This window comes from Psittacula echo (genome assembly GCF_963264785.1).
Source record: "Psittacula echo genome assembly, chromosome: 1".
Classification (NCBI taxonomy): domain Eukaryota; kingdom Metazoa; phylum Chordata; class Aves; order Psittaciformes; family Psittacidae; genus Psittacula; species Psittacula echo.
This window is the reverse complement of record NC_137735.1, coordinates 131,939,490-131,964,472: the sequence shown is the minus strand read 5'-3', so window position 1 is coordinate 131,964,472 and position 24,983 is coordinate 131,939,490. Positions and strand designations below refer to the sequence as shown.

Here is a 24,983-nt window from a genome sequence, read left to right as displayed (position 1 = left end):
GCTTTGGTGGAATCCAGACCCAAATACTGTAAAATAAATTTCTTACCTCTGATGGATGTCCAGCTCTAATAAAAACACAGAGTGGATCAAAAGCTCCTGTTCCACAAGCCAGAAGATGTGTTCTGTTATATCGGTGAAGGACACGGATGTAATTTGCACATTCATCCTTGTTTATATAAAAAAAAAAAGGAAAATATTAGTATTTTAACAAAATTATATTTTTAATATCTTAAGTGCACTTAAATTATATTTTGCATATCAAAACTTTCTACTCTGTCAAATATAACGTTAGTTTTATCACTTTGTGCTAATACCTCAGTGCCACCAATTTCATGGATGAATAATTTTGACTTGAAAAAAGCAAGCTTAAAGCTGTGGTTTGTCACAATTCATTTTGGATGCTTAACCAGTTAGGAGTTATTAACATATAAAACACACTGCTGTGCTTCTTTAATCTCAAAGGTATTCTGCAAATCCAAATATTTGTTTTACTAAGCATTATTAGATGCACCAGACATTTGACTAGGAGCATGAGATGTGAATAGCCAGCAAATAGCTTCTCTCTCAAGTTAAACAAGCATTAGTTCAAGAAAAATAACACTAAATAACACCAAAAATAGACTACTGCACCACTAATTTCTTGTATAATTAATTGCTAATCAATTTTTTTTTAATATTGTATAGCCTCATGCTTTATCTTTTCTCAGTGTTCAAACCTTCCTTTGAAGAAGAAATTATTCATTTCTCCCCCAGGGCAATGCTCTGGGACTCGTTAGTGTATTTGCAGCTTCATAAATATTGCAATTAAAATTTTTCAAACATCCCATTGAGATGTGGGGTCATTATCCTTCCTGTGCTCAACTAGAAATGGAGACAGAGATATAAAAATATCCATTGATTTTGGACTCCTGGGACTTGGTTTTACAGAGTGTGCAACATTTTGCAATGATTTCTATGTTTGGAGCAAAATTCCTGTTCATTTCCATTTGTTGCTCAACATTTCTGCAACTCAGACCCTGGGTTTTAAGACAGTTGCATCAAGTTTAAGAAGATAATTATAATCGTATTAATCTTAGCTAATTTTAGCTATTTTAAAGTTTAGACATGAAATTTATGCTATTCTCCTAGTCTTTTTGAGTAGTTAACACAGAAGGCCAGACATCTCCAAAAGGAAGTTAATTCTATCCTAAAACGAATGCGCAAAAGAGAGTGAAGGAATTTCCTTATTGAAAATTTCCTGTCCTTTGCTGATAACTACGTTGTTTTCCCAACTGCTATATTCACAATTGTCGTGGTTTAAGCCCAGGCCGTAAATCAGAACCATGCAGTCCACTTCCCCCCCCACCCTTTCTTCCCCCCGCTCCTGGAGGGATGGGGAGGAGAATCGAAAGAATGCAACTCCCACGGGTTGAGATAAGAACAGTTTAATAACTAAGGTATAACACAAATCACTGCTGCTACCACCAATAATAATAATGATAAAGGAAATAACAAGGGAAGAGAATACAACAGCTCACCCCCACCCAACAGCGATCCAGCCTTTCCGGGAACTCTCAGTGCTACATCCCGGGCATGATGTGTTGTGGTATGGAATACCTCTTTGACTATTTTGGGTCAAGTGTCCTGTCCCTGCTTCCTTCTGGCTTCCCCTCCTCCCTGGCAGAGCATGAGACTCACAAAGTCCTTGGTCAGGGTAAACATTCTGACCAGCAACTGAACACATCGGCTTTATCAGTATTATTCCCAGGCCAAAAGTCAAACCCACAGCGCTGCACTGGCTACTAAGAAGGAGAAAAAGTGACTGCTGCTGCTGAGCCCAAGACAACAATGATAACAGCTCTGAATCTTATTAACCACTTTCAAAATGGAAGATGAGTCTGCAGCAGGATCATGAGCAGAATTCAACTCTTGCATATCCACATTGAGTTCAAACCTGAGATGCCATATCTTCCTTCATCAAAACTTTGTGACATTCAGTACAAGATTTCCAACTGCTCCAACAAGTAAATAAGGGTCATAAGGAAAAACTATTATTTGCTACATGATTCTCCTTAGTTATTCACCTTGAAGATATACCATGATAATTGAAAGAAACTACATAGTCAGGTAACCTGTTGTGCTATTGAATATTTTGTACATGCAAAGGAAAAATCAACCTTGCAACATCTTACTTTATGAATTTCTCACTTCTTAACTAATTTATTCCATTTTTTAAATAATAAATGAAAAATAATAATAATAAAAAGAGGCAGATGTGCAGCTGTTCTATGACCTTCATACTTGGCTGCACCGGGGCACCTGATCAACACTCTCAGTGAGGACAACAGGGAGATCATAAAACTGCATGGCCCCACAGGTAAACAATTACAGATCTGGCATAAAGCCCGTTGTTTTTCTGAGGGTATGAAAGCAGGATCCTCTTGTAGCCAAATCCGAAGCCTCACTAGTGAGTATAGGAATTTTCACAATTTCCTGAGACTACCGGTATCAGCAGCAATGGGGTTTCCCAGCTTGAAATGTGAGCCCGAATGATATTTTGTGATGTATTTCTTCTTAATCTCTGTTGTCTCCATGCAATAATGATTTCATGCACTGCTAATTTTCCTCTGTACTTTACTTATATATACATCTCTCTAATTTGCTTTATTGTACTTAAATACTCTGTAGAGATATATACACAATTTGCATTAATGTACTGGTTTGCTTGCGTTAGTGTACTTATTTGCTTTAGTGTGCCTGTTTAATAAACTGTGCATGTTACACAGATAGTGTATGGTCATTTTTTTGAGTACCCTGCCGGTCAGCAGAACACCTCTATACATCAATCAGCACTCAAAGACAGAGATGCCCACTATGTACGTGCATTTCACAAACATTTACTGACTGGTGCTAGCAGAATGGTGATGCGTAAGAATTTTATTATAGTTTGCAGTTTTTAAATAGATGTGTTACTGAGCACTGGGCACTGTTGCTGTTCATGTTTCTCTCTCCCCTCCAACTATGACCTTCCTGACAACCCCTCTGTTCTCTCTCACTGGTGATCTGGTCTTTACTCTATGGTTTTCTTTTTTTATCCACATATGTCTGCAGCTCTTGATCTTTGTCTCAAAAGTACTCCAGAGGATCTTAGGATTTTGTCTTTTAATGGGCAAGAATTACACATTTTTTATCCTGTGTGCCTTCATAGGATGAGGCAGATACCAAATATAGAAAAAAGTTATTCCAAATAGCTAGACTTTATCATTTATAAACAAATTAAAATAGGTGCTTCTCCGGGAAATGTCAGGCAACTAGGCATTGCTGCTGACCTCATTAATAATATCCTGTACACATAACAAGGAAGAAATGAATCAGCCAAAAGAATATTAAAATAACTTTCTTCATACTATGTGAATTAATTAAATGTTGTGGATGCCTTTAGGAGGCTCCAAACACTTATTAATAGATCTGTGGAATTTTACTCATCTGAAACTTCTCATTGTGAAGTAGTTAGTCATCACTACAGAATTTGCTTTCTGTATCTGAATGATTTCCAGTTCTGATAAAATAATTGCAACGGCAAAAGCTTGCACACCACAGGCTAACAGGTGTGTTTCTTGGCACACCGGATGAGAGCAGAAAGATTTTTTCCTTGGCTTGACCTACATCAGAAAATTGTGGCCTGAGTTTAAGGAGATGCACGTGTAGTTAAGACTAAGACAAGGCTTTTCTAACTATCTTATTAATCCTGCTACAAGATCTCTGAAACTGTGCTTATGAATACAGTGCTTGCAGTTTTACTGCTACAAGATGAACTGATAACTTTTAAAGGTTGTAAAAGCTTGTAGAAATGGCCTTTCCTGTTGCATAGAAAGAGATAGCAGAGAACACATGAAGTACCTGCAGCACTGAGATGCTTATTACAACATTTTTAGTTCTACTTAGTTAATTATGCCTGCACTAACAGACCTTTTGCATAGATATAAATCTTTTGCATAGATAGAGCTTTTTGCAGGAAAATAAAAAAAGAAAAACATGGAAATAAGAAAAAATTGAGCACTGATAAGTAATTATTTTCTGACACTTTACAGCAGAAAACAGCATTCAGAACTTAGAAATGGGACAGGGTTGATTTTAAGACATTCCAAATCAATATTGATTTATGGCTACAAAAGTGAAGGCAAAATCAAAAAGTAACAGGGAAGCAGTTTTTATTCTAATTTAGATTCCGTTCAGGTTGAGCAGTTTAGCATACTGAATACTGAGCATGCTAATGAAAATTGCTAAGGTTTTTCCGGAATTAATTAATTTTACTCATTCACATAGTTCCATACATAATTAGGTTTTATGTGAGGATGAGAATATTTTTTGATATTACAATGTTTTCAGCTTTTACAATTTTAACATCTTCTTCTTAAAGACTCCACTTCTGGAGCCTTACGATTATTTAAAAATTATGTGATTTTCTCTTAAAAAGAAACACCAGACTTTCACGCTACAGAAAGACGTAAGAAATAGATGTTCTTTAAATTATGACTTGATTCAAATGCAAATTTGAAGACTTACAACGACAGATTGGATTGTAAAAAAGTATGAATTTTAGGAAATCTCAAGTCCGAAGGACATGCCTTACATTACATTAGAATACTACCTATTTCTATATTTATTTGACCCAAAGGCTACTGTCAAAATATCAGAAAATAAATCCCATCAAGTAGTGGTGAAGGAAAGATGACACATCTTCAACTAATAGCAGCCTATGCTGAGAAGTAGTATTAAATAAAGCTCAAAGAATTTAGGTTTTGGATTCATTTAATATGACCATAAAATTTAGATAATTTAGAAAAACACCATTTTCAACGAAAGCCACCTGAAATTCCAAAAGATACAAAAGCATCCAGAAAAATGCAATGAACTCTAAAGATACCTCAGAAAAGATCAGTTCTAGGCCACAGGAGTTCAAGAAGTAAAGTATCATGCTGGGTTTTATTATGATTATTATTATTTTCCAATCTTTTTCACCTATTCCCTTGATGTGGCCAGTTCTTATGCTTGTACTTCAACAGAAATCTTTATAGCTTCCTAATCTTCACTGGGAATATGCTATGGTTATCTTCAAGTCTGCCCATTTGCTTGTGTTTGTGGGAAAACTTTGTACATGCCCTTCTGCGTCCTACGTTCCTGTCACTGTTGCGTAAAACTGTCATCATTTTCAAATCCTTTGGTACAGTGTGAGCTCTCTCAGCTGTGGAATTTATTAGGTGCTGTGTTTGCTATGTGTTTATGGGGTGTAGATAATGGGCTTCGTACACTGCGAAATTAAAGAAATCTCCCATGCAGAAGAACTTTCATCCTGTAGTGCCAATGATATCAGCTGCTGTATGTCAGTGATCTTTCAGGTCTTTCCTCAGGAACTGATTACAGTTAAGGCAGTGAATCACAAAACCAGCACAGTTTCAGGCTCATTAATTCAGAATATTTTCATTTATATATCATAAATCCTACAGGGCAAAACATTTTAGAGTATATTTTATAATTACTAATAATTTAACTTTTTTTTTTGTAAGTACTCTAGAGAATGTGAATGTTAACGATAAATTAAAATGTGAAAAATGTGAACATAGAAGGTATCTTATGAGTATGAAAATAAAGGGAAATAAAAATTGGAAAGGAGACTTATTAAGGTGCCTTCTTTGATATCTCCAGAAAAATGAATTAAAAGAAAGCTAAGATGATCAAAAGTTTTCAATGCCTGTTTATGAGCTGGTTGGAAAAGCAATTAAACCAACAGTTTAGTGTGTTCACAGTCATTACACAGTTCTAAGATGCAACACATAGAATTATATCTGTGCATTGATCTCTCTGAAGTTTAGGGATGCCTGAATACTTGTTTTGGACCAGCCTCTGGTGTAATTAAAGTGTACTTGATTTGTAATTGATGATACTTACAGCATCTCTTCCTTTAATTATGCATTCTTCTGCCTGCAGAGGTGTACTAGGCCAATGGATCTGAGAAAAAAACAAACCAAAAATACAGAAAATCATTCAATTGGCAGTTGAATCATGTCAATCCAGGTTTTCCGTTAGTTTTCAAGTGAAAAGGCTTATAGAACAGAATTATAGAATCATTGAATAGGTCCCTCCACATGTTGGAAGGGACCTTGAAAGATCATCTGGTCCAACCTTTCATGGAAAAGGGAGTCTAGGTGAGTATCCTGTCCCATGACATCTTTAAAACCTTTAAATCACTTTAAAAAGTGGTGAATACTCCCCTGTATCTTTGGGGAGGTTGTTTCAGTGATTATTTTTTTCACAGTAAAAAAAATTCTTCATTGTCTCTTGGTGCAACTTGTCTTCTCCATGGGGCTTCTTGTGAAAGGAAAGCCTCTGTCCTGTTTGTAGCTGTTCTTTAAATACTGGAATACCACTTCTAGGTCTCCCCTGAGACTTCTCCATGGGCAAAAAACCTAACTCCTTCAATTTTTCCTCACAGGGCAAGTTTTTCAGCCCTTTGATCACCATTGTGGCCCTCTTTTGGACCCTGTCCAGTTTGTTCATATTGTTGAATTGCGGTGACTAGAACTGGACACAGTACTCCAGACAAGGCCTCACAAGCCCTGAGTAGAATGGGAGAATCACATCTCTCTCTCTCTGCTAGTAATGCCTCTGTGGATACAACCCAGGATCTGTTTTGCCTTCACTGCTGCAGCAGTGCACTGATGACTTGAGTTCATCTTGCTGACCATGGGGACCGCCAAGTTCCCTTTCAGCAAAACTGTTCCCCACCCACACAGATTCTAGTCGTGACTCACCGTTCTATATATACACTTATTGTATGTTACAAAGTTTAAAAAAGTTTCTGTCACAATTGGAACAGTTTTCAAGTGAAATAGTCTGGGTTTATTTTTTAATATCTATAAAAGTTTACAGTAGTGTTAAGACATATTTTTGTTGAAATATAATTGGCTTGCTTAGGGTGACAGAAAACTTAATACTAGTCAGCAGAATTTAAAGGAAGTTAAAATATTGAACATTTTATACGAATTCAGTGGAAATATCTCTGCTAAATTGTCAGTGACTTTCAACATAGAGTATTTACATCAAGCTGCTGATTTCCTACTTTAAGTGAGACTTAGGAAAAAAAATGGTTTACATTGAAGCTAATAATGGTCAGCAATTAACGTCAGGGGAGAAGGATCAGCCCTTCACAGTCAGTTACTAGAAGTGAAGTCAAATTATACAAGCGAGATTTTTCTTTCAGCTACCTACTGTATAAAATTCATGTTTCATTCCAGATGCATGATTTGCTTGAATTAAAACAATAATAAACAATGACTGATCAGACTGGAATGATTAATTTATTTCTTAGAATGTTTAAAAGTGAAAACAAAAACATGTTCACTTCAGTGATATCAAGTTTGGCTGAAACTAAACAAGTATCAAAAACTGGATATCATCATTAAGACATTTTGTCAATAGTCCAATCACAAATTATTTTTCTATCTGGAAAACATTTTACAATTAAGTTCTTCTGCTAGGCTTTTTTCTGCCTTTTTTATAATTGAATTACCTTAGTTTTCTTGAAACAATTCTAACCCAAGAAAATCTAGGGAGAAACTATAAGAAAAGTAAATTGCAAGAGAAGTGGGGGTAAACTATAAATCCTTGAAGCTTTGTGCTTAAAAGCGAGAGGTCAGCTATACGCTATTCTTGTCAACTTCAGCAGCCTATCAGTGTTTACGTCATTTACTTTACTCACTGGTCAAGAACTGAATAAGCAGCAGCCTGTCCTTAACCCAAAAGACTAGGAGTTAAGTGATATGAAAAGTTTGAAGTCATGGCTTCCACTTCCCAAAGTTCTAACTAGGAGGCTAAAATGGGGTTTTTGCCCCTATCAGGTGTAGGAGGCTGTTAGGAACAGAGAAGCCACAGGAAACAGAGGGAATAAACACTTGTCTCTGTAACCTAATATTAAATAAACTGTGTGTAGGTGTTTATTTTGGTATTTGGATACTTAGTCCCAGTGCTATTGAGTATGTTTTACGTACACATTTTCCACTTAAGATGTATTGAATTAAATGCATATACAAAATCAAGAGAAAAAAGCCACAGATGTAACCCAATGCCCCTGCTTAGTATGGAATGTTGAAAAACAGATGCAGTGTAAGCAACAAGGATTTGGTTCTTTGCAAAGAATTATAGAATGAATAATAAAGACATAGAAAGGTTTGGGTTTGAAAAGACCTTAAATGTCATTTAGTTCCAACCTCTCTGCCATGGGCAGAGACACCTTGTACTAGGCCAGGTTGCTCCAAGACCCATCCAACATGATCTTGAATAAGTCCGCAGCTTATCTGGGCAACCTATTCCAGTGTTGCACCAGCTTCATCATAAAAATTTTCTTCTTTATATTTAATATGAATCTACCCTTTTTCAGTTTAAATTCTTTGTCTGTTCCTGATAAAAATTTTCTATCTTATAAGCCACATTTACACACTGAAAAGCTACTATCAGTGAAAAGGTCTCCCCAGAGCTTTCTCTTCTCCAGTCTAAACAACACAACTGTCTCAGCCTTTCCTCATAGAAGAGGTATTCCAGTGCTCTAACCATTTTTGTGGCCCTCCTCTGTCTCTGAACTTGCTCTAACAGGCCCATATTTTTCTTTTGCTGGGGACCCCAGTGATGGACATAGCACTTCAGGTAGGGCCTCACCAGCGCAAAGTAAACTGGAAAAGTTACCTCCCTTGACCTGCTGGTCACAATATTTTTAGTCAACCACAGGAAACAATTGCCTTTCTGGGCTGCAAGTGCACATTGCCGGCTCATGTCTGATTTTTCATCCACCAATATTAGGAATTGGAAGGGACCACAAAAGATCATCTAGTCCAATATCCCCAACCCTAAGTCCTTCTCTGCAGGCCTGTTCTTAATCTTTTCATCCCCCAGTCTCTATTGATACTCTAGGGATTGCCCTGACCCATGTGCAGGACCTCGCACTTGGCCTCATTGGACCTTGAGGTCCACATCCTCAAGCTTGACAAGATCCCTCTGGGTGGCATCCTTTCCCTCAAGTGTATCAGCTACATAACTCTCTGCTATGATCATTTGAAAAGAAATCTATGCTAAGTGGCTCAAGAAATACTTTGCCAAGGTGTGCTTACTGTGCTCAGTGATACTGCTGTTTTATTTACATAACACAGGACGTGTGTGTGGTGTACAGAAATCTAGATAATAATCAGATGTAATGGTCACCTTTATCCTGCCACATACTATTTTTCCTTATGTTTATGCTTTAGAGTCATGACAACTAACAGCTTTAACAATGATTCTTTATTAGGATTAAAATCTTTTGGCAAGCTGTCAATAGCTATAGTTGGGAAATTTTGCTGTGCATTTAAACTGGAATAACATCACACTAACACACATTTCACAGGGCTACATGCTTGACATAATTATTGGCTTGGACATAATTTCTCAAACTTTTTCATCTCTGCAGATTACTCTGAACTAAATTTTTTAATTACTTTTTTAGTAATTTATATATTTTTTCTCATCTTGCACCATAATATTATCATCCTTGAGATAGCACTGTATTTAAAAGACAGGAAAAACTTACTTTTACACGTACTCATCATGGGAAAAAATGGAATTATACAGCACTACAGGCAGCAGCTACTGAGCAAATTCAAATATGGGGAAAAGTTTAATTGGAGCTGGAATACTAATTAGTGTCTAACAGCTTCCCTATTCAGTCAAGAACCTGAAAAAACAGGACGGCATATCTAGTGAAAACTAATTTAAAGAAATTATATGAGCTCTATAGCACTTCAAGCTGAAACAGACTACTGTGTCAGCTTGTCTGAACTCTAGTATATGACAGAGCAATTAAGCAATTCAACTATCCTGTCTCTGGTTTAAGTCAATAAATAGTGTTTAATTAACACATAACTTGTGTTTGGCTGAAGCACAAATTCTTCAAAAAATATCTGGATATGGCTGGATATCATGGATATTTATCTACAAATACATAACCACCAATGGATAATCAAATTCACTGATAAACTGTGTGCTTCTTATTTCAGTTTGAATATATGTATATACCTACATGGTACTCAAAGTAAGCACAAACAAGCCCTGTTCTTGAAGTCTTGTGTTCAGGCAGCTCTGAAGTGGAAATACAGCTAGCTTCACTAGAGGCAGAACATATTATGAGGGCTCTATAGTTTATTACAGAAGAGACATAAGTCCTAACCTAGAGCTATCTCTTAGTAGATCAGAAATAACACATTGAAATCTGTTCGCAGAAGCCTATTTACAGAAGAAGGAGGGCTTCTTTTCAGAGCAAGGCCTTCATAAGCCATTTGAAGCAAAAGCTAGGAAGAAAGAGGATCTGTAAAGAGTTTGTGGACAAATAGGAAGTGCAGTTCATTTTCACTCCAAGAGATAAAAAGTAGAAACAAAGGTCATTCTTCTCTGTGGGCTGTTAGATCAGTGATGATGAACTACTGCCAGCTGGCTGTCAACAAAGATCTGCTTTGGCACCAATCAGAATGAACTACAATACTTTTAAAAATAAATTTGGCACCGTATTTCCAAGAAAGTTCTATATCAGTGTGTTAGATCATTACAAGTCTTAAGGACTTTGGATCAAATCCCAAATATGTAAAGTTAGTATGTGTAAAGTATGATTCCAAAGGTGGCGTCAAAGGGAGTGAGATCTTAGGGAAAGCAAAGGTCATGTGGATGGTACCTCCCTAGCTTTGGCTATACACAAATTTCAAGTACTTCTATGGCTTTAATTCTCTGTAAATATTGACATCCACACTTCATATTCTCTCTTTCTTGCTATTGTTAGTGTTAAGCCATTCTTCATACAGAAACCAAGACACGAGTAACTTCGTTTAAAAAGAACTTATGGAAAGATGTGTTAGATACTCTAAGCAAGAAAATTTCTGTGTGTATTATACGAAAAGAGAGATACAAAGACTAAAAAAAAAAAAAAAAAGCAAAGTTGGTAAAGGAAATGCAATGGAGAAGTGACTCTGTCCAAGATGGCATGAAAAGTTTATGCCATAGCTGAGAGCTCAACTTTATTCCCCAACTGATGCAAGAATGACAGTAGTAGTTTTCTTCTCTGACAGATTTTTTCCATTTTTTATATATCTTTTCTTTACTGGATATGAAAAATAGTCAGGGTAATATATGCTTAAAATAATGTTGGTAGATATATACCTAAACAATTAAGAGTTTATGTGAAAAAACTATAGTCTACCTTTCAGAGTGCTGCTTTGTATTTCATAGCTGAAGAGAGTTGAACCTTATGCAAAAAAATAGTCTATTAAATGTAGATTTATTGGATGCATGCTTTATATGCATCTCGAGTTTTTTAGAAATGCTAAATTACTCGGTTAGTCAATAGGTCTCAATGCAAAAGCATTTTTTGTCCACTCAGCACCACTGCTGTTTTTCTTTGGAGCACTTTTAATACGCTTGCTAGAACTGAATTAATGGGCCATTTTACAGCAGAAGGGACACACTCTAATTTGGAATGGGGTTTAGTTTGGTTTTTAGAAAGCACATTCATATTGTAAATTGTGGAAAAATGAGTGGCAATGAATTAAAACACATGCACTCTTTTCTAGAACACAGAAAAATAAAAAGATCTATATGAATCTGCCCCAAACTACCAACTTAATGAAATATCTCTTTTGAAGCTAATGACTCATCCTGGTTACCAGAGGGATAATAAAACCCAGGAACTTGCTTCCACTCCTATACTTTCACTAGATTATAACTGGTGTTTTAAATTAATTAAGCTGAAGTTTTCAGTCTGAAAGGAAATGTCAAAGGCTAACCAACGCACAGTTAAAGACAGATTATGAAAGAACTGTGATAATAATAAATCAACCAATCTTTCAATACCAGGAACTTCCCCCAGTGTATCTCAATAATTAAGCTCTCATATAAAAGAAATGTCTCATTCCATGCATTTGCTGATAGCACTGTAGGACAATCAAGTTTTCTATGACTATCACAGAATGAGATTCTCACTGAGTGAGCATTGAGAGAATTAAAAAGGATCATGACATTCAAGGGAGCTAAGCCCCAGTGAGATCACGTTTTTAAACATAAGAGGTCAAGCTCCATTTATTCCAGTTTCTCATCTTTAGCACATCGTAAAAGCAAGCAAGCAGGCAAGAAGCGCTTCCATCAATTTGTCATATTCTGCACACAGGTCTCAAGGCAGAGAGTATATTTTCAGAGTAAATGGCTGATCTTCCATCTAAAAACAAGAAGGAAAGAAACAAACTTCAAGAGTTTGTCCAGATGGGACAATGCAGTTGGACAGAAGCACAAAGTGCTCTATCCTGTCATCTTTCCTCATACAGATTTACTGCCAAATGGGGAAGAAGAGAGGGGGGAAAAAACTTATTTTATAGAAATAAATGCTTCCTAAATTTTTTCATATCCCTGAGCTGTAATATCTTGTCAGATATAAATAATTTTTATCAAATGGAAAAGGAGTTAATTCATATCTCACTGTACAGGAACAAAGCCCAGCATATATGTCATATTGCTGCTTCGGGAGTTAATTTATTTATTTTTTTTAAATGCAGATAAATTCTCAAATGGCCTCCCTGAATATATTAATTTCCCCATATCTAGGATTGACTTTCCCAAATGGTTATAGAAAGGATAAAGCATATTATATCTTTTCACAGTAGTGGAACATGCTGACTATACTTAGAGATAAGCAAGGTTGCTTATGGTAAAGTTGACCAGTGTTGGCGTGAGAATAGGGTTATTCATTTACAGCAAGGGGGCAAAAAAAAAAAAAAGAATCTGAAACATCAGTGAGGTATGGATATCAACAAATATATTTCTCCAGAGAAGCTTGATTTTATTACTCACATATTCATTCATTAATTTGAGAATGAATGAAAATACATCAAAATACATTAGAAAAAAAATCAAAAGTATATAAGGAAAACACTGAAATAATTCAAGACATCATTTATTCATAGTCAAAATTGTTGAGGCAGGAGCAATGCTTCTACCAGCTTCCTTTGCCACCAAACACTTCCAATCCCAGCTGCCAAAGGCAGAAGGCAGCAAGGAAGCCAAGACTCACATGGGTTCTAGCTCTGGCCTCTCCAGCTGATAGTCTGCAGATCAGTTGTTTTCTAAGATGTACTGAGACCTCTGGTAGGGTTATGACTTAAAACAACTTTCTCCCACAGACTACTGAATAGGCTTCTTCATAGCACTTATGGCTTGAACCAGTGCAAAATCCAGTTCAAAAGAAGGCTAAAAATTAGCTGCTGCTACTGAAAACCTCTTGCAGTTTACATGCTGATTGTTTATGTATGCATGTATGTACGTATGTATCTATGTATTTATTAATGATTTTTTAGATTTTCTCTTCTGCTATGGAAAAGTCCCCCACAAACACCAGAGAGAAATTATTCCTTGATAATATAGTAGAGATACAGAAATCAGGTACGCACAGCATATGAGATGCTCTAAACAACCATAGACATGCTGGAAGTCAGTGAGAAATAGCTATATGACCTCCAGATCTCCTCACCTAAAGTGAGCCTTACGGGTCATTACTGGGAAAAAAAATGGTAATTAGTGTATTTATCTCAAATATAAACATGACCTTAATGTACATGCACAAACCACCTACCAAACCTCCATTATCTCCCTTTTAGTCATGAAAACTCTGACATTCTGTGCTACACATTATGACATGAAGTGACTAAAATATATGGCTTTTTACTCCACCTCTCGGTAGTTGTCGTTGACTCGATCCAAACTGAGGGAATACAAGAGGTCTCTTCCTCCCACGAACAGTCGTTCTTGATACTCATCCAGCAGCATTATATGAAGACCAAGATATCCAAATGGGCTATGAAAGACTGATGTCCTGTTTAAATCCCAGAGCTCTGAAATGCAATCAGAGTGTGCGTGATAAATACCAAACAGCTTAGCTTTCACAACTTCATTTTCATATCCTCCTAGGGAACTAGAAAGAAGTTGTAGGACATTAAAATGCTGATTGTATAACCTTTGAGTAAGAAAGAGACACAAAACACCTGGGAATAATTTTCAAAATGAGCCAGCTCTCCAGGAGGTTTATGTATGAATCTTGACATCATAATTTCTGCTCAAAATATCATGAGATGGGGAGGGATGAAAATAAGTTTTCTGCTTAATGTTTTCTGAAAAGGAAAAAGCATCACTTAAGACTTTAACTACAAATGGAATGAATGAATGAAGTGATGGAAATTGAAATAAATTACTGGAAATTTTCTTGTTGTCTTTCCTTAAGGCATGTCAAACTGCAGCTTTTTACTGTACACACAGTACAGAATGTTGTTCTGGTTTAATTTTTTGGGGGGTGGAGTTGCTCGTTTTAAGCCCAGCACTGTTTTCACTCAGTTCATTGAAAATATTGTCTCTAAATTCAGTGAGAACAGTATGAAATCTGCAAAATGCATATTCACCAGTTTCCAAGTGATTACAGATTTTGTCCAGAAATGAGCTGATCAGATAAGGGGAGTTGGGGATTAGCTGCAAAATGACCCAGGTTAAAGTCACTTCCACAGAGGAAGTGAAATTCATCTTGAGAAATGTTGCAGAAACTTGGAATTATGCCTTAGGAAGGAAGAAGAGGCAAGCACTGAGGTCTTTCTGCACTCTGGAGTAGGTGGTGCAGAGCACACCCCAGCTTGCAGCAGGTCAGAGAGGCTGAAAACCATTTTGCTGTTGAGAAGCCCCAAAAGAGATAATTACAGACAGTACTCTAGGAGTGTTCCAAAACAGCAGAGCTGGGACTAGGGGAAAGGAACTATGTTCTTATGTTTATTGTAGCAAATTTTCTTATAGTGAAGAAACCACTTTTAGTAAAGAAACTAAATTAGCTTATCCTCACAGCTATCCCTAAGCATAACTTTTTCAATTGTTTGGATGTGGCCCAGGCCCAGCAGCTGATGTTGGAAGAAGTGGGATAGTCCCAGGGCTATTGAAGACAGCAGATTGCCCTCATCCAGTTTGGGGTGGAGGCTCCTCCGCATGTGTCACACCAGCAGTTATGTTCATTCGTCCATGCTGCACCTTATCAGCCACACAGGGATCACAGCTGGTCTTCTGCAAGAGGACTTGTCCTACATAGAATCATAGAATAGCCAGGGTTGGAAAGGACCTTAAGATCATCTAGTGCCAACCCCCCTGCCATGGGCAGGGACATCTCACAATAAACATGTCATTCAAGGCTCTGTCCAACCTGGCCTTGAATACCGCCAGGCATAGAGCATTTACAACTTCCCTGGGCAACCCATTCCAGTGCTTCACCACCGTTACAGTAAAGAACTTCTTCCTTATATCCAATCTAGACTTCTCCTGTTTAAGTTTTAACCCGCTACTCTTTGTCAGAGACTAAGTCCTCGCACAGGTCTACAATTATGACATCCACTTAGGATGCCATATATGTCATCCTCTTATGCTGTGATTTTCAGAAATTGATGTGCATGTTTAAGCTGAGAATTGAGCCTCATAAGGTACCCAAATACTAAACCACCAAAATTCATAATCACTATCAACAATATCCTTTTGTTCACTGAGAAAAAAAGTGCTCCAAACAAATGAGATTTGAATTTTATATTTGAATTTGAAGTTACCTTGCCCACAAAAGTATTAGCTTGACCAATTTACCTCATGAGATATCTTACATTCTAAATTATAAGAAAGAGAAGAAATATCTTGAGCCAAGGCAACAAATCTAATATTCAATAAGGATATTAATTTAATTCAACCAATTGCCACACCCTCTATTAATATTAAATTGTTATTTATATTTTATGTGTAATGATAATGGAATTTAGTAATAAGATAAATATGTTTTGCTCCATTTATTAGGTAGGTTTGGTTCAGGTTCACAGAGGCTGAAAATAATTAGTTTCTGAAAGCTGTTTCCCTAGATGATAAAATTTATATCAAAGGAGTCATACTAAAACATCAATCTCACAATTCAGGGCTTTCCTGAGTGATCTTCAAAAAGAATCTACTGAAGAGTTGTGGAGAAAAATGTTAATATCTAGGCTTTCTGTAACATTTTTTAACAGAAGGGACCAAAACACTTTGTACCTGGGTGTGATTGGCCTCATTTAACAAAAGGAAAAACTAAGTCACAGAAAGAAACATCATAATGAGCAGAGCAAGAGCATTTTTTGTCTAAGTCGTGCATACTGACCAGTGGACAGAAGTACACTCAGTACAGAACTACATAGCAATGTGGAAATGGCACTTTCAAAGCAATCTTTTCTTACCAAAAAAATCTAGCAGATTTCTGTTTCAGAAGAATATTGCTTGTTTCTAATCAGATTAGAAATGAATGGAAGAAGAGCTAGAAATATTCTTTTGGTCCTAAATAAAGCCACTTTTTAGTTGCAAGAATATAAAACATCCAATGTATTTTATTTTTGAGTCAGTATTGGAGTGAAAAGCATTGTGTTTCAAATTCTAGTTATGCACAACCCACAAAAGGATACTGTGGTAGCTGCCCCTGATTTATTTTCATGTTGCCCTGAAGGCAAATTTTTCATAAATATGACAGTATTTCTTTTAGATCAGAGATATCACTCACATACCCTCTATGAGAACACAAGGCATGATGAACAGTTCTCTACCTCATCACATAAACTGGTAGCTACTCATGTAAGACTCAGCCCTGCAAAGTACACCTGTAACTGTTATTGGCTTAAATGAAAGTTGAGAATATTAAACACCTTTCAAGATAAAGCTTGTAAAAAGGGATATTTCTAGGACTACCTCCAGCAAAGCTGTACAGGCATGGTTTTTGCTGTGAGTGTAGAGACAAGCACAGGAATGAACCTGATATCTGGAAGGGCTGGAAAATACCAAGCAGTAGGATATGGAGAGTGATTTTGTTGCTGAAACACAAATGTAATAGTGTTATGTAGTTCCTTTGAAAGATAGTAGGATTTCTGGACATTGTAGGGTATCTGAGATATTAGGATAGTGTAGGTAAATAGAATACAGCATCATCTAAATGCCAGCAGAATGGGTGGGATATCTAGGAGTCTAAATGGCACTAGTGGCTGTCATTCTAGGCAAATGAATCTCACCATGTTGTAAGTGACCCAAGTTTTGGAGCAGTAAGATGTCATTCATGTAGTGGTATGCCCCTTTAGAACTGATTGACTTTGGTGTAGCACTGCAGGAAGGCAGCTGTTCTGCTTCCAGACTTGAGCTGCTGCAGCTATGGGTTGCACAGCCATTTAGTGAATTATTAGTTCATTGATTGTTGCACTCTGAAGTGTTGAGATACCATCAGTAACTGAAAAGCAATTTCCCCCCAAATCTACCCCCAGTTACCTTGAAGAAGCTTATGCTCGCAAGAGTCACTCTATGACTGTAGATCCCTCAATGTGTCAAGAGTTGTACTCCTGGTCATGCTGACACCCTTAATTTGAAAAATCCAGTTTCTAGATCAGGGCCTAAACTTGAGCATAACCCAAAAAGCAGTTGTTCTTCTATCTAGTACTATGGTTTAATAGCTACTTTTATGCTGAGTACATTCAGCTCACTTAAAGATCAGGTGCAACTGCAATTGCTAGATCCTGGCCAGAGAAAATATAGTGCTGCTAAAGTTGTTTGAAATATACTAGTGGCTAAATCGGTCACCTGAGAAATATCAGACATGAGTTCAATTTCCTTTTCTAAATGGATTGAAACTCAGATCTTTCCTTTTCCATAAAGAGGTTTAATCACAAGCTATTAGCTACTAGATTGGTCAGGAAGGATGGATGCTTTTTCCATTTCCTGTTGAAGCTGCGCAACAAAATATTCAAGCTTCAGGAAGATCAAACAAGCACTAGCATGACTTTAATATAGTAGCTAAATTGCTTTTCTGGGAAAGAAGTCTGGCTCTACTGCCCAAAATAGTCTATGCATTTTATATTAAACAGTGGATAAACTATATAAACTGCTTCAGCACATGGACCAGAAACCCTTGGCTTCTCTCCTACATGGGAATGACTAAAGTTTTCAGCTGAGTAAAATGCTTCGTTTTAATGAGTTTCTATAGCTTTCTGTGACAAAAAGTTCTTTCTCTATAAAGATCTTGTGTAAAGAAATAAAAGAATGGATTGCTTAGGGAGAATACATTGTAAATAAGTGCTCAACAGACAGGACAAAAAAGAAAAGACCTTTCCTGTTTCTGTCTTTTGGTAAAAGCAGAGCTTAAAGTAGCCTTCGTGTACTGATCCTCAGATTTGTGGCAATGTTATTCAACTTTTGTAATATAGTGTTTTGCTTTTATAAGCTAAAAGCTCAACACCACAACTAAACACACACCATTATAGTACAAAGAATATTTTACTCAACAAAGGAAAGACTGTTTCAATATTTACGTATTCCTTCATGGCACTTCACTTACTTGTGAAAGCCTTACAGCAAGTCTGGGCTGCCAGATTACACTCCATAAGAGAGGAAATCTTACTTCTTGCTGCTTAAAATGCCAAGAACAAACCCAAGGGTCTGTTATCTGTCTGCCAGAGCTTGCTGGCAAATAATCAGACTGATCTTGCTTAATACAGTTTCTCTTGTAGCACATCTGTTATGGTGAGCATATTCATATTATATACTCTTTGACAAGATGGATTCTGTTAGCCATTTGTCAAGCAATGGTAATTATATTCATAATAGCTGATTTCTTCAATGTTTTAATCGTCAGTATGTAATTCTTGCTAACTTCTAAGCTTGTGTTAAAACAGAAATTTCTATTACAAAAAAATCAACCTTTTATGATATTATATTGATATTTTTAAAATAAAAAATCCCAATAACTAAAATATGCTTAGGAAATTAAATGGGAAAACATAATTGGTGCTTTACAGCAGCCAGAGTACAGTGAGATTTTGTTTATAACAGGTTCTCAGAAGCCAGGTACATAATGACTAAGATAAAACTTTGAACCTTGAATATAGATAAATATCACTACAGGGTTTTTTTTTCCTCAGGGAATGACAAAGCTGCTGTTGCTCTGCTCTGTTTTCCATAGCATTACATCATCACAACTGCACAGATCTATTGCTTTTGCCCTTTTTTGCCCCCATAAAAAATTTTTGTTCCCCTTTTAAATTCTACAGAAATATAGTCTCACCTCCCACACCACTTCATGCTGGAGAACATTCTTCCGGCAAAGATGTTTTCCAGATGCAGGGCATTGACAAATGAATCTGGCACTTTGAACATGTTGAGTACATAAGGTGGACGGTTCAGTGCTGCTTTACAGGAAGAGGTAACGACTGGGGTTGCCTTCTGTCTCCATCAATAATGTAAAAGGCCACAGATATAAAGTCTAGGCAATGTGAACACCTGAATGACATCTTATGTTTCCAATTATCAGCATAGTCTAGTAGTATAAATATTAAAGTGGAATAAGTTTTATAACAACTTGGTGAGCCTTATTTAATTTTAGTTAATTCAGCTGTTTGCTATACAGCTGACAAGTGACAAGTTAACCATGTAAAAAGGAAGAGACAGAAACAAAAAGAAAACCAAAAGGAGACATAGGGGAGAGCCTGAAATATCTGTGACACAGTTTATGAACTTCAGGTTAATAGTAAGTTCAGACAATGCAAGTACCCTTCAGTTGTAAAGCACCAGTACTTTAAGGTAGATTACTATTCAAGGGCACCCTAGAGTCATCCATCAGAAGCACAAAAATATAATTTTACAAGTGGTTGGATCTTTCTGACAAGGTTAAAACCTCTAACTAGCAATATTCCATATAAAATTGATAAGAGGAGGCAGAAGTTTTCTTACACAGCAAAAAAAAAGAAAAAGAGAACAAAACTCACCCCCCCCCAAGAAAAAACCACCTATGCTGCTGAACATGAGAGAATTTCTTAGCAATTTTTACTGCTTTCTTGTGATCACAGCCATCAGCCATGTATACTGCTTCAAAAATAATAATGGAGTCATGATAGTGATTGACACGTAGTGTAAGGATACACTAACTCAGGTAAAACAGCAAATAACTGAACTGGCTGAACAATAGAAATGGAGACAGGAATCTCACCAGAGATTATCAGCATAGTCTGATAATCACCAGAAATTCCTTGACAAAATCTGAGATAAAGCAGAATTAAGTGCAAGTTAACTAAAAGATCTTGGTAGTAGTGATGCTGAAAGTTGCCACTATACTTTTAAAACAGAGTTCCTAAGATATTTTAGTGTCTTATTTGGGGACCATGAACCAGTAGGAGGTAAACTTAAAAGCCTGTGAGGAAGACTGAAGTATGAACTCCCACTGCTTGAGGTTTTATCTGTGTGGCTGCCAGGCAGATGCCTCAGAAACTTGGCAGTGTAGGAGACAGAAAGCAAAGTCTAGTAACGACAAGCAAAACCCCATTAGTCCATAACTACTCTCACAAGATTCAACCTCTGCTCTTAGCAGCAGGTAGTTTTGCTATCTAGATATATTTGGAGAATGTAATTGGCTTCATGAAGGGATTTGGTGCAGCAAAGTACATGAATAACTTTCTTTGATGCTTTTCCTCCAAATGTGTGGATCTAGTGATGAAGTTTAAATTATAGTGAAAACTTCAAAGAACTTTCCCTCTGATTTTGCTCAAATTACAGAGGCAAAAGTTTCTGAAATTAAAAGTTGCAGGGAGACAAGAATATTTTCAATCTGCATGAAATGCAAAACTCTCATCTCTCTTTTTTCTAAGACAGTTGAAAAAAACTATAACTTGGATATGTAATAAATCATAGGGTGCATTTTTGTTTCCTCTAATTCTACTCATCTTCTGGCAGAGAAGTTTCAGTGGAATTTGAAAGTTTTTAACGCAGCTAATCATGTTAGATCATGTCTTAATCCTTGATATTTCCATTTCACATTTTTATATATCACATATATACTATGACATACATATACTCTGTCACAACTAGCAAATATTTAGCTTTTTTTCCCTGCTGGAAAACTAACATATGTAGTTAAACCCATTATAACTGACCTGGTTTCAGTCACTAAACAGCAGAAATATAACCATTACAAATCTACCAGGGTTTATAGTATTGACATGTGTCATGGTTGAAGCCTACACACTACTAGAAAAGTGTATGCTTACACAGTATTTCATGTTTCTATATCTTGCTGGAATATTCTACACTGTACATCAAACTAAAAATCATCACACAGAATCTTCATACAAGCTTGGTTTACTGCAATTCTAAGATACATTTCCAGAATTCCATGCCAGTCCAAGAAAAAAATATTTGATATTCAATTTAATGTGAGTAATGCTTAAACAAAATCAATCAAATGCAATAAAATGTTGGTATTTTTGATATTTAATCAAACATATTGGCTTATGATGGCCAATTAGCAGACTGTCTTAGAAGAAATCTTCTTTTTAAATCAGCCGAAAGCACTTATAATACCTGCTTAATAGCAGTGGTAGTTGAAATGCCAGCTGTTTTCTGACAGTAGTACCTGTGACCCTACCAACTTCTGGATCTTATTATTGTTTAGCTTTCCAGTGTGACTTTTCTCAGAAACTGTGCACATATCTCCAAAGTGTTCTCTTGCAATGCAGTTCAAATACGTCATTGTGTTAGAAAGCATTAAACTGTATTCAATGCTTATGAAAATACCATTGCTGTTATAAGTTCCCAGGTCTCAGTCCAAGATAGAATGATGATTACTCGTGTAACCAACAGTATGCTGGGCTTTGTCAAAAAAAGCATGACCAGCATGTCAAGGGAGGTGATCCTGTCTCTCTACTCCACTCTCGTGAGACCCCACCTGCAGTCCTACTTCCAGCTCCAGGACCTCCAACAGAAAGGTGTGAACCTATTAAAGCAAGGCCAGAGGAGTCCATGAAGATGATCGGAGGGCTGGAGCACCTCTCCTATGAAGACAGGCTGAGAGAGTTGAGATTTTCCAGCCTGAAGAAGAGAAGCTCCATAAAGACAGAGCAGCCTTCAGTACCTACAGGGGACTACAAGAAAAATGAGAAGGGACTTTTTACAGGGGCATGTAGGGATAGGACGAGGAGTAATTGCTTTAAACTGAAAGGCAGTAGATTTAGATTAAAGAAGAAATTCTGTGAGGCTGGTGAGGCACTGGCACACATTGCCCAAAAAAGCTGTGGATGCCCCATCCTTGGAAGTGTTCAAGGCCAGGCTGGACAGGGCTTTGAGCAACCTGGTCTAGTGGAAGGTGTCCCTGCCCGTGGAAGGTGTCCCTGCCCTTGGAAGGTGTCTCTGCCCATGGCAGGGGACTGGAACTAGATGATCTTTATGGACCCTTCCAACCTAAACCACTGTATTATACTATGACTTTATGATTCTGCAAACTTTTTAATATGAAATTGTTCCACTCTAAGGATGACACAGGCATCCACGAAATAGTATTTGAGCACATTATCTGCTTCACCCAATGTGTTCCTAAGGAAGTAAGTATACAAAGAAATGTCCTCTATAAATTCACTCACAGAACATGTTTTGCATTATGTTTTATATCTTAATGCTGCTAACAAGGAAGAATTGATTTATAAAATGCAAGTTTAGAAGATACATATGTTTCAAATAATCACTGCCTTCTTCTGATGAAAAACAGACAGTCCAGTCTCTTGAGGCCTTGATTTATTAAGGTGTACCACTTACTACATGCTTATTACCACACCAGTGTGGGAAGGATAGAATTCTTCCTTTGCAGAGATCCAGTGTTTTGACAGAAAAAGAATCTGGTGCTTTCATTTCAAATGAAGATGCCTAAAGTCAGGATTTTATGCTATTCAAAATGACTGTTAAATTGAATTTCCTTTGAAAAAGTGGATAAAAATGAGCTATCCCATGTGCTTTTCAGGGGCATATGCTCTTGGGCAAGATTACAGGTGATTGACAGTATTCATAAGGCTATCTGGAATCATCAAGACTGTGATAAAAAACAGAATGGAGGAGAAAGGAGACATTGTAAGAAAGGCAAAAAGTAGAGGGAAAATTGAGGTGGAAGTAAATAAAAAGATGAAAGGAAGCTTTCAAGGTACTTTTTTCCTACCAAATCAATTACAGCAGATGCAGAGTTTGAGATGATAATCCATAGGTGAGTTTAAAAAGATTTACTGCACCTCACACACTGAAATAAACCCAAGTTTTACAAAGCACAGTGACTGAACAACAGTGAATGGATTTATGTAGAAATGAGTACATTGTTACCCCAAAGTCTCTTGATTTAATTGAACAGAATAGCTTCTCTGGAAGGGTTTAATTTACAGAAAGGAGACAAGTATTCAGCTGTTAAACATCAGTGTGTTCAGAAGACCTATCTAATTTGAGTTATCCATCACTAACGTACCCATGATTTGATCATGCTTTTCCTGATATGGACCAAATACTTTTAAATTATAATGAAAACTGAATACATCAAAGATCTGTTTGTTTGCTCTATTTTAATTATGGTTTTTATTATGAGACAGATTTTTATAAAGAATTCAAGCTTTTATATTGTAGGTGGAATATGTCATATTCAGGTTTTGTTTTGTTCAGTGTCGAGTGTGCAGTTTAATATATTTATTCAGCTGGGGTTTTTTACCAGAACAAAAGAAAGAGGCATTCAGAAATTGCAATCAAAAATCTTTTAAAAATACTCTTTATAAAAAAATCTAAACACATATAATCTAAAATTAATAATTTTTATACTCCAAATTTGAAGAAAGTCTACTAAGTACTAGATACATAGTTAAATGTAGATTAATTCCAACCCAAAATGCATTCTAATACCTAAGCTAAGGTTGTTCTTTGCTAATGCTTGCAATTTTAAGCGCTGTAATGAAGTGCAATACATAGAAATACGATCTGTAAGGGTCTTTGTTATCTTTTACTGTTTCTCACCCAGCTTGCCTAATTATCTGTGAAATGCTGGCCAAGTTAAATGCCTTGGAAGAAAAAGACAGAGAAAAGCTTTATTTGAATAACTTGGGACATCTTTGAAGCCTTTCAGAATCAATAACACTTTGCAAATATTAGCAGTCAAAACCAGAGACGTGTTTCTGCCATTTAACATTGAGTTGGTAGACCTCAACAGTTGGATCTTAAGTAGTGTAACCTGAGAATAAGTCAGTATTAGGCAGCTATTAATGATTGTGTAACTAGTGTGAATTGTGTAAAGAGTTCGACACTGTCCCATATGACATCCTTCTCTCTAAACTTCATTAGTCTTTAATAAAGCTACCTTTAAAATCAAGGGAGCTTTTGAAAAAAGAGTATTTCATTAGTTTTGCTGCTATGGATTTTTCATAGTAGTATGTAGAGATGGAAAGATGTAGAGAAAAAAAGACATGTAGAAGACAACATACAGAAACCTCTTAAAAGAAAATTTTTAAATATTGGCTTTTGAGATAGGAAGGTTACTTCCAAATTATCTTCAATATAAATATGAAAAAAAATTGAAGATATTGTATTAGAACTCTATGTCCCAAGTACCATCTTACTGAATCTGACAGCAATGATTTTGTTTAGAATACAATAGAAACAGAAATTTATATTCTGCACATTACTTTGAGCATGGGGCTATTTGAGGACAAATTAATTTTGCAATACCTGACACACATTGCACCATCAGGATACAATTTTCTATTCCTGATACAGTGGAAAATATATAAAAAGAACATGACCTGTATAAAATAGCTTGTCATAGAATAATATATTTATCAAACTGTCACAAGTAAGTACACTTACGAATGAATAGGTCCTAAACATATATTATTTAACTGAAAGCTATTGAATTGTTTATATTATATTTCATTAATACTGAAAGGAAAAATGTTACTCTTATATAGAATCATAGAATAGCCAGGGTTGGAAAGGACCTTAAGATCATTTAGTTCCAACCCACCTGCCATGGGCAGGGACACCTCACATTAAACCATGCCACTCAAGCCCTCATCCAACCTGGCCTTGACCAC

General features: G+C 36.4%; 1 protein-coding gene across 1 annotated transcript in view; it reads right to left on the bottom strand.

Moving 5' to 3' along the window:
• Nucleotides 1-24,983, bottom strand: part of SEMA3E (semaphorin 3E) — a gene marked incomplete at its 3' end in the record, with an annotated part of 147,344 nt that overhangs the window by 55,254 nt on the left and 67,107 nt on the right. The window contains exons 2-4 of the mRNA XM_080635472.1: nucleotides 13,768-13,928; nucleotides 5,929-5,988; nucleotides 47-166 (exon numbers count right to left, since the gene is read on the bottom strand). Of these exons, the coding sequence (XP_080491598.1) occupies nucleotides 47-166; nucleotides 5,929-5,988; nucleotides 13,768-13,928 (341 nt within the window). The remainder of the gene's footprint in view (nucleotides 1-46; nucleotides 167-5,928; nucleotides 5,989-13,767; nucleotides 13,929-24,983) is intronic.